The sequence below is a fragment of the Tyto alba genome, unplaced genomic scaffold (genome assembly GCF_018691265.1).
Source record: "Tyto alba isolate M040663 unplaced genomic scaffold, T.alba_DEE_v4.0 Super-Scaffold_26, whole genome shotgun sequence".
NCBI lineage: Eukaryota > Metazoa > Chordata > Aves > Strigiformes > Tytonidae > Tyto > Tyto alba.
In genome coordinates, this window is record NW_024881300.1 from 18,393,909 (window position 1) to 18,409,656 (window position 15,748).

The 15,748-nt window shown below is 40.6% G+C and overlaps 1 protein-coding gene across 2 annotated transcripts in view; it reads left to right on the forward strand.

The window, feature by feature from the left end:
* LOC104365189 (c-Maf inducing protein) overlaps positions 1–15,748 on the forward strand; it is a 135,498-nt gene that overhangs the window by 107,648 nt on the left and 12,102 nt on the right. Inside the window, exons 8-14 of one of the 2 annotated variants that reach the window (XM_042797600.1) lie at positions 1,260–1,363; positions 1,941–2,045; positions 3,293–3,646; positions 10,980–11,045; positions 12,150–12,176; positions 12,648–12,696; positions 14,185–14,310. In XM_042797600.1, the coding sequence (XP_042653534.1) occupies positions 1,260–1,363; positions 1,941–2,045; positions 3,293–3,646; positions 10,980–11,045; positions 12,150–12,176; positions 12,648–12,696; positions 14,185–14,310 (831 nt within the window). The remainder of the gene's footprint in view (positions 1–1,259; positions 1,364–1,940; positions 2,046–3,292; positions 3,647–10,979; positions 11,046–12,149; positions 12,177–12,647; positions 12,697–14,184; positions 14,311–15,748) is intronic. The other variant, XM_032990684.2, reaches the window with a different exon arrangement.

A 15,748-nucleotide genomic window follows, 5' to 3' on the forward strand; every position in this document is an offset into this window, starting at 1 on the left:
AGTGTGTAGTCAGAGAATTTACAGTGTCATATATTAATTGGAGTGGATTTGGGCACTTTACTGCTCTCCAGGGAATTTTGTACTGAATAGTCTTTTAGAGAATGTGTGTGTGTGTGCATGTAAATAAAGTTATCCTTTAGGGGGACAGTATTGTCAGCAATAAACTTTGTAACCTTAGAAGGCCCCATGCAATTCAGTGTACTTGGAGCAGAAGACTTAGCTGTCTGCTACCATTTTTGCCGCTAGTTTGCTCTGGGGTCTTCGATGTGTTCACAACCAGGTTCATTCTAGAGCTTCTCAACTATAAAATGGGGAAATAGTGCTTTGTTTATTTATGATTTTGAAATCTCAAAAGAACAAGGATAGTTTTTTGTCTCACTGATACTACCAGTTATGTGCAGAACAGGAGACTATTGTATGCTGAGTTCATAGAACCATAGAATGGTTTGAACGAGAAGGGACCATAAAGATGATCTAGTTCCAACCCCCCTGCCGTGGGCAGGGACAGCTTCCACCAGACCAGCTAGCTTCAAAACCAGCTTGTTCTGTAACACCTGTGTAATAAGGTTACATCTGTGTAAATGTGAAGAAACGTCCTGTGGAATAACACTCACAAGACAGCAAATTTCATCCCTTTCACATCTAAAAATAGCAGATGATGTGAAGAGATGCAGGATTTCGGTTAGCAGGTGCCTTTCTGACTGCAGGATTTGAAGAAGTGACTTTTGAGCTCACCTGTCAAATTCACATTGTAACTGGAGTAAAATCCAAGGAGAAAGACCTGATATCTGGTTTTATACTTGATCATTTATTGATCTCATGTCACATTTTATCTAAAATCAGTATAGATATGATGTCAAACATGGAAGTAGAAAATCACTTTTGAGTTGCATTTCTAAAAAACTGCAATTATGAGTGGAAGCAAAAATGCAAACAACAAAAAATGCCTTTCAAAATAAAGGTATAAAGTGAAATGTACATAAGAAGTGTAAGAGCAGGTAAGATTTTTTAATATTTTTCATTAAACACGTCTTTTGTTTCAAGGTGGATATGGGGGAAAGAGGAGAATTAGAAAGCATGTCATTATTAGCAGGAAGAACATTACTTCAGGATGCAGTGGTACTGTGCTCTTGAAGCTGTCAGTGTAATTACAACGTGAATTTGATTGTGTTTGAGTTGATTTCTTTTGAAAACTCACAGTTTTGATGTACATTGCAGACACGTTTCACCTTCTTCACTGAATTTCTCTTTTTGGACAGGATTTTGGGAAGTGCCCTCGATTGCGGCTGTTTACTCAGGAGTATATTCTGGCTTTGAATGAGCTGAACGCTGGAATGGAGGTGGTGAAGAAGTTTATTCATAGGTTAGTTACATTTAATTTATGGCATATTTCCAGTCCTGTGTACATGCTTCTCTGAGTTACTTCTCCCAGCCCTGCTCACCTCTTTACTGGCTGTTAAGAGTAACTGGTGCTTTTTGGTACTGGCAAGCAGCAAATAAATTAGAAGAGTCCGTGAGGCAATGTTGCTGAAGTTTGGGTTTTTTTAAAAACGAATTCTCAAATATGGCTGGGGTTTTCTGCCTAGTTACACACTGGAAGCAAATGGACTTTGCTGTGTGTACATTCCTTTTATACGTTTAGGCCCAGAGCCTCTACAGAGAGATTCCCATTAACTTTAGACCACATAATGCTCAGTCATGTGTGAGATTTTGGGGGGACTGTAGGGATACCACATCAAATAAACTGATGATGCAGCTTAGCCCTATTCATAAATCAGGCCATTGGGTAGGGATTTACAGGGTTAAAATAACTCTCTGTTATGGCCCTTCTGAAGATTCCCCAAGGCTATCTACCCAGTTCTGGCACCCCATTCTGTCTGACTGTTTTTGCCCACTAAAATCTTTCTCACAATGATGTCATCTTGGTTTTTGTTTTTCAGCATGCATGGTCCAACTGGACAATGCCCCCATCCCAGGGTTCTGCCAAATCTTGTAGCTGTCTGCTTAGCAGCCATTTATTCGTGTTACGAGGAATTTATCAACAGGTCAGTATGAATTCCCAGCTGACCGCATGTTACTCACTTCCAAACCCATGGCATCTGTAAACAAGATTGATGTGAACATGGGTGTGGGTATGTCAGAGTGTGTCTTTGTTCTCACTCTGCTCATTGCTAACATTACATGTGGGAGTTCTGGTCAATCACATGCATGTTTTGTAGATATGTGATTGTATTTGTTATACACTGTGTGCTTGAAAACCTGAAAGATGCTGAACCTTCATTCATTTGTGCTCACTGAAGCGTGTTTTGAGGCAGTGAGAATTGGCAGTCTGTTATTGCACATCTTTGGCTGCCATGACTGAAAATGGGAACAGTGCTGGTGATGCAGGGGGCTTGACAGTTCCCAGTACAAAAGCACTGCAAGCTCCAGTAACTTCCAGGATGAAGCTCAACAGCCAGCTGCGTGCTGATCTTGGCCACTGTCGAGGTATTCCTCTGAGGCAGACTTCAGCTGTAACCAGCTTTTTTAGTCTAGCAGAAGATGAGAGTGCTCCACAAGAGTCTCTGGGAACTAAGCACTACCCAGAGCAGTGCCTGTTTTGCTCCCTCTCTGGCACATGAAGTGTGTGTTACACGTAAAGCAAAGGGAAGGGTGAGATCTTGAAGAAGGGGGTTGTGTGTAAATTCCTGTGTATCTACAGCTTTGAACCTGAGCTGGTTTTACAGTGCTGTCTCCGTTATTGTGGAAAATTTGATTCCTGACTTACCGCAAAACAGATGCCACAGTTCTTGACACACGAGCCAGTTTCCAGTAGACACTGAGGGTTCCCCTCCGCTATGTTTCCTGTTTGTTTATGCCTATCTGAATTTCCTCATGGTAGAGCACGGACAGGGGCTGCTTAGTGTCCAACAAAAATTCCAGACGTGAGGGCTGCAGACAAATGTCTGGGCATGTACTGTAGCCAGATACATACTTGGGCATGGATTCTGTTACAGCTTTGCACAATTTGGATGGGAAAGTTCACCTTTATACTAAACTGCTATGTCAGTAAGAGTAATGAAAAGCTCAAATCTTTGTAGAATAGGGGCTGCAGAACAGTCCTATTGGAGTCTTTTAATGTTTTTAATTGATTTCAGTAATCCAGTTACACAGAAGAAAGCAATCCGGTGGGCTGGGGTGAAATGCAGTGGGAAACTGCAAAAGATCTTGGCTTCTCAGTGTTGCACTCTCTCTCCTGCTCTCTGCTGTTATGTCTGTCTATTGAAATTACTTGTTTATTTTAAAAATTCAGTCGAGACAATTCGCCAAGCCTGAAGGAAATTCGGAATGGCTGCCAGCAGCAGTGTGACCGAAAGCCTAATCTACCCCTCCGCCTTCTTCACACAAGTCCTGACCTGGTCTCTCAAGAGGCCACCTTGACTGAATCCCGTCTCAAACCAGTTATTGTCACTTCAAATGAGATCCACGTGGAAGTGGAGCGCAACAACACAGCTAATCAGAAGATGACAGCCAACGTTGGCAATGACAGCGAGCCCAACCTGATTGACTGCTTGATGGTCAGTCCCACCTGCAGCACCATGAGCATTGAGCTGAGCGCCCAGGCAGACAGGATCCTTGGCTGTTATGTTGAAATACTGAAGATGCTGTGAGTAACTATTTTAAACAGCTTTTTGAACAATGTAATCCTAACAATGGGGGGCTTTTCCCACAGGCCTGTCATCTTCCAACATCTGTGGCCAGCAAGCACATGGTTATAAATGTAACTCCAGTTCTAGAGAGTCCAGCCTTTGAAAGAGACATCTGGCACTGCCAATATGTTCTAAAAATAGCATTAGAAGATGAAAACGGAAAGCTTATTTGTACAGTGAGCCTCAGGCATATCACAGAAGACGGGATGTTGTTGCCAGTGGTTTCTGTTTTGTTCTTGCCCACCAAAAAAAAAAAATAATCAAGTTGTCTCCTCCAGGGCTCTCAGAATTGCCCTAGGCAGAGTTAGAAAAGACAGGTCTGTGCTAGGCTCGGTGCCTGTGCAGTGATAGGCAGCACTGCTCCCCTGACTTCAGCAGGAGTTGGATGAGTTCAGTGTCTTTCACTTAGGTGTTCTCCCTTCATGTGTTTGTAGAAGTTTTATGACTTGTTCAGATTTACTTGTATTAGAGTGGAGCCTCTATTTGTTGACCAGTTGCTTTGGTACAGCGGGCCTGTATTAGTGAACAAATGCTCAAATAAGTTTTATGAAGTGATGGCTCAGTGGTTTCCCGTGGTGCAAATCCTCTGACTATTTTCAAGAGAAATATAAAATAAAAAAGTTCTTCAGGAAAAGCTTGTTCTTCTGCTGGATAAATAAATGAAAAAGAGTAACACAAAAGATGGGCTGCAGAACGGAAGCTTGTAATACAAGTGCAGTAAAACAGCCCAAAACAACTTTCTTGACTTTGACAGCCAGCTCTGCTACTGAGTTGCAGTGTGTCTTTGGGCAAACTGTTGTATTTCTACATAAATTATTTTTAAACAATGTAAGGCTTAATGAAGTAATACTTGAGTTTTTTAGAATGTGTGACATGGTGGGTGAAATTTGGACTCCGCTGTAAACCATGAGCAAAGCTGGGTGTATGCTCTTGAGGAATTCAATGAAGTCCAACTGCTGTGATGGAGGATTTTGTGAAAGTTTATCTCACAATTTAATTTTTTTCAAAATACGTAGTACCAATTTTCAACATAATTCTTTCCCTCACTGCAGAGCTGGCTTACAAATACATATATAAGCACACTCAGAACTCAATACAGGACATGTGTATCCATGATACTGTTCCCATTAGATTCTTGAGCAAGAAGCAGCTGAAGGCTAATTTTTAAATTTTTTGCCCCTCTCCCCCACCAACCTCTTCTGCCTTTCAAAATGTTTGCATTAAAAAAGCACAGCATCTAACTTTGCTTCATCTGGTGGCTTCTAAGTCAGAAATAAGTTAGTAGAAATTAGTTCTGATCCTGATTCTGACACTGTTTTACTAGGAGCATTTTAGAGAATTCACTGCTTTATGTGCCTCAGTTTCCTTATCCGTAAAATTTAGATAAAGATTTTTCATGTTGGTTTTTAAACACTGAAACCAGTGATGGAAAAGCATGGTGGAAGAGCTAGTAGTTATTAACAAAAATACAAGATAACACTGTTGTGATGCTGATTTCTTGCATGCTCAAGCTCTTCTTGAACGAAGGCTTTCTGTTGCATTAAATACTGTTAATGTACTTTGAAAAAACAAGAATACAAAGAAAGAGAGTTGAAGAACGTGCCAGTAGGAAGAAAACATTAATTATAAAACAACTGCTATCCAGGAGCTGAGCTCTCAGCGGGCAATCACTAAAATAATGTTCTTATTAATAATAGTGGTAAGCCAAACATAAATAAGTTGCTTAGCATTGAATTTAATTGTTCTTTTAGGTGTCTGACTCAATATCATCATCAAAACAAGAGAGTCACCAACAATGATATCTTTTTTACATAATTAATTTAGGGCAGCAGGGAGTAATTTATTTAGGCAGATTTTAATTACTGAAAATCTAGCAAATAAGAATTCTTAACAGTATCTTCAGCAGAGGACATTCTATTGTTCACCTAACTCCTACACTGTATTTACTTTTTCTGGGGGAAAATAGCACTTCTAATATTGATAAAAATATAACAGCAATATATCTCACTTTTTGCACGGAAGGCTAAATGTGCAGTTTAGAAAGTTCATCTGTGTGGCTGTTAATAGCACCAAGAATATCTTTGACCCTTTTTCTAATGTAGTTGAGTAACAGAACACAACTGTTGCATACTAAAGGAAAACATGGTTTTAATGGTGTTGGCAGATGACCCAAAGCCTGGGCAGATTTTAAAGGAGAGACAATCTCCAGTGGAACATGGTATTTTTGTCCTGCACTCCAAAGTGGATCAAACTTCTGTGTCAATATTCTCTAATGCATTCTGGACTCTGATAGTGTTATTGATGCCAGTCAGCGCCTCCTGAATGCTGCAAGTCTGAAACTGGTGCATAGAAAATGCACTAAATTAATTGAAATGTTTCTGTTCAGCATATTAAAGTAGAGGCTCTGAGAGCTGCTTAGCGTTGTCCAACTCCTACTTGCATGTTAATGTTTCCATGCATTAGGGAATTTCTTGTACAGCCAAACTTGTGCTTGAATAACACAACTGCAGTTAGAGAAATTTGCAGTAAAAGGGGCTGTGTGTCCTCTTCCTTGGACTGGTAACTTCAAAGTCTGTGTGTCACCTGAAGGACCCCACTGATTCCCCTGGCAACCCTCAGAATACAGGGGGAACACTTAAACTGTGCTTATAGTGAAATCCGGATGAACAAATAGCAAACTAAACTGGCTGCAAGAATAGACACCTCTTAGGGAGGCCGTGGCTGTGACGATCTTGTATAATAAGCTGTTACCCTTCGACTGTGTTATTTTTTGTTTTCATGGCTGCCTGTAGTGGCAAGGGTTCTTCCAGATGCTCAAACACTTGCACCCGTCTCTGGGGCCTGTGCAACCAGGGTAGAGTCGGCTCCTTTGGGCAAACTTGCATTGCTGTTTCCTGATGCTGCCGTGCCAACTGTGAGCAGTGGAGGCCTTTTCTGTTCTCAGCAGCCAGGGCAGGACATTTCTAGGGCCTTTCAGTGGTGCTAAATTTTCTGCTTTCAAAAAAGCAAACAAGCCCAAGCTCAAAAGAAGGCTGAACGTGAAAAGACACCTCACTGTTTGGCAGATAGCAGGTTTGTGCTTTATATGACAGGGGATCTAATGCGGCTTTTCCTCAGCCTGCCCTGGAGCCCTGAGCTAAACCTTGTGTCATACAGTTCAGAGGAGTTGGACTTAGAGACAGGGAAAGAAGGGATAAGGTAGATGTCTGGGGGGGATTGGTCATCTTATTATTATCTGATAACAGAGGAGGTGCCTAAAAGATTTTTGATCTTGTCATGCTGCTCAGTCTGGAGAAGGAAGCTGCTTCCAAGTAGTTGCTCCTTGTCTCTATATTATCCTCTAAAAACAGAGGACTTGGGTCTTGCTGTCTCTTGGTGATAAGACTGACAGCTTTCCAAATGCAAGTCCCCACTGGAGCTTCCCCTGCCTTCTCTGCATTCCCCAATAGGTCAGTGGCGTGCTCGGAATATCCCAAGTGGATTCTCTTATGTCATGTTTATCGAGGTTGCCCGGGGCTGCTAATATGTTTTGGATTGTTTGTACCGCACATGACATATGGGCAGGTTTTCATTTTGGTGAAAGGTGATCCCGGGGAAGGAAAATGTATTATGCTGGCAGGCCAAGAGTGACGATGGTCCAAAGGCAGAGTCAGTGCAGTTGGGGATTATTTAATTATTATGGTTGGCCAATCCCCTAAAAAAGGTTCCTGGGTAAGTAAAGCTGTGTGCAGTAGCAGGTGACTGCTCTGACAGCCTTCACCTGCTTGGCGCCCTGACCTCCAGCCTAGCACACGCTTCCCAGGAACCCATAAATTGGGTTGCAGGCTGACTGCTATGCTACTCTCCTAAAATTCCAAATCCTGCAAAAATCAGAGTCAGTGAGTACATCAGAGAGTCTTTCTCCCGCTCTGCTTTTATAAGGCCAGTCTTGGGATTTACACTGTACGATGAGTGTGAGCATTCAGCCCAGCACCCTTTGAAGAGCTCCAGAGGGAGTTTGTCACAGGCACTCTCCTGAGTTCTCCCTGTAGCTCTGTGCTCCCTCTTCCTCCTGGCATGGCCTCTTTGTCTGGCTCATTGCGGTGCCTGTTAACTGCAGCCAGAGCTAATCTATCTCCCTTTCTTTCCCTGCTTCAAACACTTCTGTCTTGTGTTAGAGCTTTGAATGGACAAAAAAAAAAAAAGAGAAAAAAGCAATGGTTTGAAATGAAAGAAGAGTGCAGATGAGATGAGCACAGGCAGAAGGAAAATGTTTTTGAAAAGTGAATAGGTAGGAGGAGGAGAAACACCGTAGGCTTTTAATAAGTAGTTTAGTTTTATTCTTGTGCTATGTTTGTTTCATGTTTCCTAGCTCAGATTGAAAGGATTACAGGCTGTGTAGCTTTTATGTTCAGGTCCCACTCATGTGACCAAACTTTATATATTTCATAGGAGATGCTTTTCTTTCTTTCTTCTCCTCCTAGGAAAACAGGGTATGGTTTATTTTCACTGCCCTCTGACAGACCTGCTCTGCAAATGGATGCCATAAGTAACTCTCAGCTTCAAGGAAAGTTAGAGTGATACTGTCCAATTCTGTCTGCAGTGTTTCCCTCGGTCTTAATCTGTTACAAAGCAGCTTTTTTCTTCCTCTTGCAATTTCCTTTGAAGATCAGCCATGAAAAATTGATTGGTTCGCATTATTACTAATCACAACTCTAGATTGCTCAAGGAGCAATTTCAGTGGTGTAACACTTAACCTGAGATGTCACAGGAATTAAGCCTCCAAGCAGGTCTCAGCTTTTAAGTTTCTGTTAGGATAGATTTGTAGGTGCTGTATTTCATGTGATGTGAAATACCTTTAACACCTTTGAATTTCCTAACTCGGCCTTTTAACTTTCATGTCTCCTCTCAAAAATCTGCTGTTAAAGTTGTTTGCATCTACCAATAAAAATGTGTCATTTTTAGAGTAAAATCAGCTGCTGGTTTAGTAGGAATTTCCAAAGAGTATGTATATTGGCAAAAAAAAAAAAAGGAAAAAAGACTGCTTATTAGACTTGTCAGTTCTTGGAGGACCCAAGCACTGGCACTGATGTCCATGCATGAGCTCTCCAGGGCCAGCGTTCAGGCAGCACTTAGAGGTCACTTGCAAGAAGTGGGGCTGTGATGTGGAGGGTGAATTGAGGCTTGGGCACAGCAGTGATCCCAGGAGGACAGCCCTGCAGGACTGACTGCTTCCGGGCACGCAAGTGGTCACAGGAGTAGCACACATCATCTTCAGTACAGAGATGGATGTTTGAGTAGAAGTATGGTGCCAGCTCAAAGTCAGACTACTTCTTGTGCTCTGATCTGTGTTCTCACACCTGACAAACATAGTGAAACCCAGGATGTGTCATCAGAGACTTCTGGCATGAAAGGGGCAGGACTACTTGCTGATGTTGCTTACTGAAATTATAGTTTTGTGCTAGGTTGCACCTGGCATGGGAAAGAAAAGGGTCTGTATTCAGCTTGGGACTTTTGCACAGCATTATGGAAGAAGAGCTACTAATCTATCAGTGCTTTTGTATGGCATTCATCTGTATTTTAATATGTTAAGCTACTATTTGATCACAGTTGTTCTTGTGAATTGGTTACTTATATGAGATATATATTTTTGTAACCTGAACTCATACTGCTCTTGGGCAAGTGATAACTGCCTCCCTGGTTGATTTTTACATCATGATTATCCCTTCAATTAAAATTCCTCTGCATGTTGCTTCTTAAGAATACCCTGCTTATGCACATAAGTTTTCTTTATGTCTGTGAACATACATGCCTTTGTGGGCTGTCCCATATCACTTGTATTATTAGTTTAGGGAAATCTCTGGTTTATGTGGTTCAAAAAAATGGATGAGACTTTTGGAAGTGCATCCATCTTCAATTTCTCTGGGCTAGAATCTTCTCTTTGCAAAAAATGCATTATTTTAGAACACTTCCTGTGCATATGTTTTCTGTTTCTAATGCTATCAGTAGGTACTGTCCATTTGAGAACATTACACTTCGTTCCTTCCTAAAGAAACACCGTTCTTTTGTGCCAAGTTTGCAGTGAGCTGGAGCCAATAATCTGGCTTTTAAAACTGAATTCCAAAGGGTAACAGCAGTAAGAGGAGACAGTAGGCTCTTCTACAGACGTTCCAAGGTGTTTCACCCCATGTGACACTGACTACATTTACTACTGTGTGAACTCACTGGTATTAGTTGGAGTGAGGGTGGCCTAGCAGGATCTGGGCTTTGGCTGGTGGGTTCTGTGCCCTGTTTTGGTGCTGACTTGCTAAATTCCCTTATCTTCTGTGTTCTTCACTTCATCCATCTTACAATGATTGTACCCTTTGTGCAGTGCATTGGTACAGCAGTTAATTTGTGCTAACTAACCACTAAATGTTTGAGATCATTTGAAGGAGAGAGGTGGCAGTGTGCAAAGTGCCATTCCTAGCTGAAAAGCCGTACCTGCTTCACCACACGTGCTCGTGCAGCTGGCGTTTTGCAGGTAGATTGAGATGATATGCTGCCAAATTAGTTTGCACTGACCAGTGCATGCTGTAAAGCAAACTGTTCTCTTTATCCTAGTTCATGTGAGCATTCCCTTATGGATGGCTCCTCTCGGAAGGACACTTCTGTATTGACAGCAGGGATGAAAACAAAATGCATCAGCTGGGAGCTGTGGTGCTAACACAACAGACAGGAGATAGTTCTGGCCTGAGCTCTGCTGTGGTTATCCTCATTTGTCCTCTTTCACTCTTAATAATTTTGACAGTGCTTCCTTCTCTAGTCTCTTGCCTCTTAAGCTAAAGACTTTGTACTGTTTAAATTGACCCATTTCTTTGTGCCAAGGTCAAAAATGGATTGGGGTGTGTGTGTGTGTGTGTGTCATTGTCTTTACAAATGTTCTTATGTCTTATAGCAAAAAAAAAAAAAAAATTCCAATTAAATGCAGAGCAGAGTTGTAAATAGCAATGGTCTGGTAATTGCTGTACCAACTTAGATGAAAGTATTACTTAGTGATTAAATGTCAACAGGTTTCATAAACAGCAAATGTCTTTAAGTTGACATAAAGAAGGCCTCTCTGGAGGTCATTGTAAATACCAGATTTATTGTGCCTCAGTGGAGAATGTGCTGAAAATGGAAAGGGAAATGTCACCATAGATCTTTAGAGTGTCTCAGTAAAACAGAAAGGTTGTTGGTGCCTGCCGTAAAAAGCTTTTAACTCCTTGAGCTAACTGTTGACAAACTATATTTAATACTTGGTAACCTATTAATAAAATGTTCATTTTTCAGGTCAGACTATGATGACTGGAGACCAGCCCTGGCCAGCTTGCTTCAACCTATCCCATTTCCCAAGGAGTAAGTTTGCACTGTCTTAGTATTTACTGGGTTATTCTTGTTACTGTTGTTTTATGGTGAAATATAATGTCACGTAAAAACTGATGGTAATAGGAACTTTGTGCCTCTAGTATTGTTTTAGAATCTAGAGTTGATTTTGGCTGATGCAGAGGGACGTGAAGACTTTCCCATCTTCATCTTCCTTCCCCATTTCTCTGAGATGATCCTGAAAAAGAAAAAGAGAAAAATGGTTAACTAGAGACAGGAAAACAAGAAAGGAAGGAAAGCTGGTGAGGAGGAGAGCAAAGTGAGAGATTTAGTGGAGGAGGATGCTTTACTGGCGTCACGGAGACTCGTATCATTTGTATTTTGCATTAAATGAAGGAGCTACCCTACAGATCAGCCAGGCTCCCTCAGAAACCTATTAATGAACAGTAGTGTTTATAAAATGCAGACCTCCATGGACAAACATTACAACCTATAATTGTACAATTTTCTAGCTTATCACATCCCCTAATGACCTGATGTATTGAATCAGAGAGGTCTAATCCTCTGTGCTAGGTTACCTGGGCTACAGCAAGAGCTTAGAGATAGGCAACAGAGACATCATTTACCTAAGTCAAGCATGAGTCCTGGGGGAGGCGTAAACCGTACCTTGATGCAAGGTTCTTCACAGAATGACCATTAATTGCTTTACTGATGTATGATGTTAATTAGTTGTGGCCATACCTTAATTGCATTGCAATTAAAGAATTCACCTAGCTTTTTGAGGTAGCCAAAATTCTTTGTCTTTTACTTTCTTTCTTGTAACCCAAAGCTCCCACTGATGTTAGTCAGAACCTTGTCTAAGGATGGACTCAGGAAAAGCTACAAGATTTGTTCCAAGTGAATATTTTTTTTATCCCCTTCATTTTTTTTCCCTCCAGATTAATGAGGGAGACTTTACCCGATCTTTTTTAGAAAGATTATTCTTTTTGTCTCGTGTGCTGCAGTTGCTTAGGAAATCCTTTTATTATCTGGAAAGAACTGAAAAGTGGTTGTTTGGTTTTGGTTTATTGGTGTTTTTTTTCCTCCCTCCCTTCTCTCAAATCCTCATACTCTTCTGTTTTCTGTTTTAAATTTCAGGGCTCTTGCACATGAGAAATTCACAAAGTAAGTTTGTGGGGTTTGTTTGTTTTATTGAAGGGGGTAATTACTTAAAATACTTGTACTAGTCAATTATAGCAATGATGCAATATTCAATATTGTGTCAAATGTTTTTTTTTCTGTGAGGGGCTGTAAGCATGTTCTATTAGCAACAAAAAGATGTAGTTTTCTTTGTAATTTACTGTGATGGCAGGAGCCCAAGGACTAAGGACACTGGATGCTGATAGAATTTAAAAACAAGTTTGTCACTGCACTTCTCTGAAAGCTTTTCTAGGCTATTGTGAATAGACACTGTCCTTGGGAATTACTTTTAGACCTCATATTTCCTTCCTGTGGAAGCGGTTTAATTGGTTTCTCTCAAAAGTGCATGAATATGTATCATTTAAAGTGTAATCCAAGAGAAATGTGTTACTTGTGTGAATACTGCAACCAGCAACTGCTTATTGTTGTCCTTTTTTACTTTCTTTTTTTTTTCAGGGAGCTGAAATACGTGATTCAGAGATTTGCAGAAGACCCGAGGCAAGAAGTGAGTTTATTGCCAGTTTACACAGAGTATTAATTGGAGGGATTGCAATTATACTTGCTCAGAAGATCCTTCTTTAAGTTGTTTCAAAACATGGTGTGGTTTTGCTGTGCTTAAATCTTTTAGGGAGTAATAGCCACTCAGGGCACATGGTTTTAGTATGAATGAGTTCTTACCTTATGTATAAACTTGTGTTGTGACTTCCTTGTTTAGCATCAGTTGATGTTCTTGCTCTGCAGTAAACTGCAGCCAGCAAGATTTTCCCACTCTGTTGAATCTCTCAGAGCTTTTCATCGTCCATACAAAAAAGGGAAGCAAAGTCCATGGATCCACACAGCTTACAAAATAACAGGTTTTATTTAGCTGTGTTTCAGTTACATTGTGTGCAAATGACCATAATTCTCATGAATTAGCAAGAGAAAGGGGGTGGGAGGTGTGTTACTGGAATGAGTGCATAGCTGTAGCCTCATGGTGGCTGACTGCTTCGTAGCTGCACATGTAGCTTGTTCAACATCAGCAGTTTTGGCTGAGTCAGAGGGAACCTCTCATCTGCATTAATTTTTGGTGTTGGCATAAAGGGAAGAAAGCTCCCCCAAACTGTGGGAAAGGAGGCTGTGTTGACATCATCATTGCCCAGAACTCCTGGTTTTCCTGGTTTTAGCCTTTGTGAGCGGTAGTCATCCTTGTCAGATAAGAGAGACCTTCTTGTCTTAGAATGGCATCAGGATTTCATCTGTCACTAATGTTGCATGCCCAAAGGAAAGAGCATGGACTTTACGTCCCCCCCCACCTCTAAAATTGAAACAGAACATCTGTCTCTTCAAGGGGGGAAAAAAAAAAAAAAAAAAAAGGTTAATTTTGACTCTACTATTAAACTGTGGGACTGGATATAGTAATCTCTACAGTGGGCCAAATTTGGACTAGTGGTTGCTCACTGGTGCCAGTTCTGCTGTGCAACTTCTTTCTTACATATCCCTGTTGAATTTCCCATGTGGACTTTCTACACCCTGACTCTGGTCAAATTTTATTATAGCAGGAGTAATAAGAATTTTTAATGATTGGAATGAGCAAGCCATCAGCAAGCCATTTGATATGCAGATCACATCAGAAGTATTAGACGCACATGCTGGGAGGATGCGGGGAAAATGGCAGAATCTCAGGAATTTGAATCTTTTTTTGTTTTTTTGGTGGTGGGTTTTTTTCTTCCAAGTGAAAGGAGCCATTCTAGATTAGAGCCATTTTGTGTTTGATTTGCGTAAAGGGAATGAAAAAGGCCATGCAATTAGTGATGATACATCATCCTTCCTTGTTTATACTGAAAAAGTGGATTCTGTGAGTAGAGACTTGCCTGCAGCTCTGTAGATTGGGATATTAACCGTGAAATTTTCAGCACTCCCCAGTTTTGCATTTAATTCTTTTGTCCCAGTGTGGGAGATGCTGGTGATTATTGGCAGGAACTGTAACCTTCCCAATGTCTTCACTTTTTGGCAGGTCCACTCATGTTTGCTGAGTGTGCGGGCTGGCAAAGACGGCTGGTTCCAGCTCTACAGCCCTGGAGGAGTGGCATGTGACGATGATGGAGAGCTGTTTGCCAGTATGGTACGTGTCTGCAATAATGTGAGTTTAGTAACTTCTTTGTTGTAAGTAGCTAATGTGTAGTTGACAGTAACAAGATTTACTTGCTTTTGCCAAAAAAATTATCAAAATCATGGTTCTGTAAACCACAAGCATTCACCAGGAAATCTAAATCTTTCTATCACCAAACCCATTGAACTTCCTTGCAGTTGCAATTTGGTTAACAGATTAGCTTTTTCTTTTTGAACTTTGGTTTGTTTTTTGCACTAGTAATATAATGCACAGAACCATAGATGTATATATATGAGTGCTTATATATATATATGTGTGTGTGTGTGTGTGTATTTTTGTGTTTATAACTATGTGTGTTTGTGTGTCTGTATAAAATACTGTCTTGGAGACTGTGGAATACTGGAAGACAGGGGAGACAGACTGTTCTGCACATCCACACCTATAGTTTTCATTTATAGGCTACCCTGGAATTTAGAAACAACAGTAACACTGAATTAATCAAAGGATGGATACATAAATATAAAAATCAGTTAGCAATTTCTGTGCCAAATTACACTGTTATGGGGAGGTATAATTAGAAACCAGCATTCCATTTCCCACAGTTATTTCTTTTGTGAGTCTTAGAAGGACTAGACAGAAAATAACAGGTTTTAATAACTGATGCTAGCACTGTCTTCCTATGTGACCCAGGTCTAGTCACGTAGGTCTCACTGTGTATTAATTCTCCATATAGCAAGTAAGATGGAAATTATATTACTTCCTTTCCCTGGTAAGGAGCAAAACATTTGTTGAAGTTGGCTATTGGGTATACAGTGACATGACTTTCAGGGGTTTCTACACTTTGTGCATCTTCCACATGCTGAACCTTTTTGGAATGAAGAATATGCATGTTTGTGTATACTCTTAACTTAAATTCAGATGGATCAGATACCTTTGAAACAAATAATGGACAAAGACTGTTCACAAAAGGTTTCATCCCTCTTCAATGATTCTATATCTTTTATATTTGAAAAGGAAATTTCTTCAGAACTGTATCATTTCTCCTGAGAGCTTTTGTGGTCCAAGATATTCATGAGCATCAGGAGATGGCGTGCATGAGAAAGCACAATGCTAACACACATTAATATACAGTACTCTGTGCCCTTTTCAAGGATGTTGATAAATACTTAAAGAGCTGTTAACGACTAACCATAAAGTTTGAAAAACATCCTGTTCTGAGATGGATCTTACATTAGTGTTAGCGTCAGTATTTTGTCGCTCAAAAAAAACTCCAAAAAAGCTTAATGGTAACTGCATGAAATGAATCCTTTTTGGCTTGGAACTTACTGTTTTTAAAGGCTGCCTGAGCTGATCGATACTTGAGAGAAAAAAGATCTTGTGTTTTTGTAAAGGCCTTTCTGGTTATGAAGCCACGAGGAAGAAGAATTGCATGATAGCACGATCTGCATAGAATTGACCCCATTCTGGC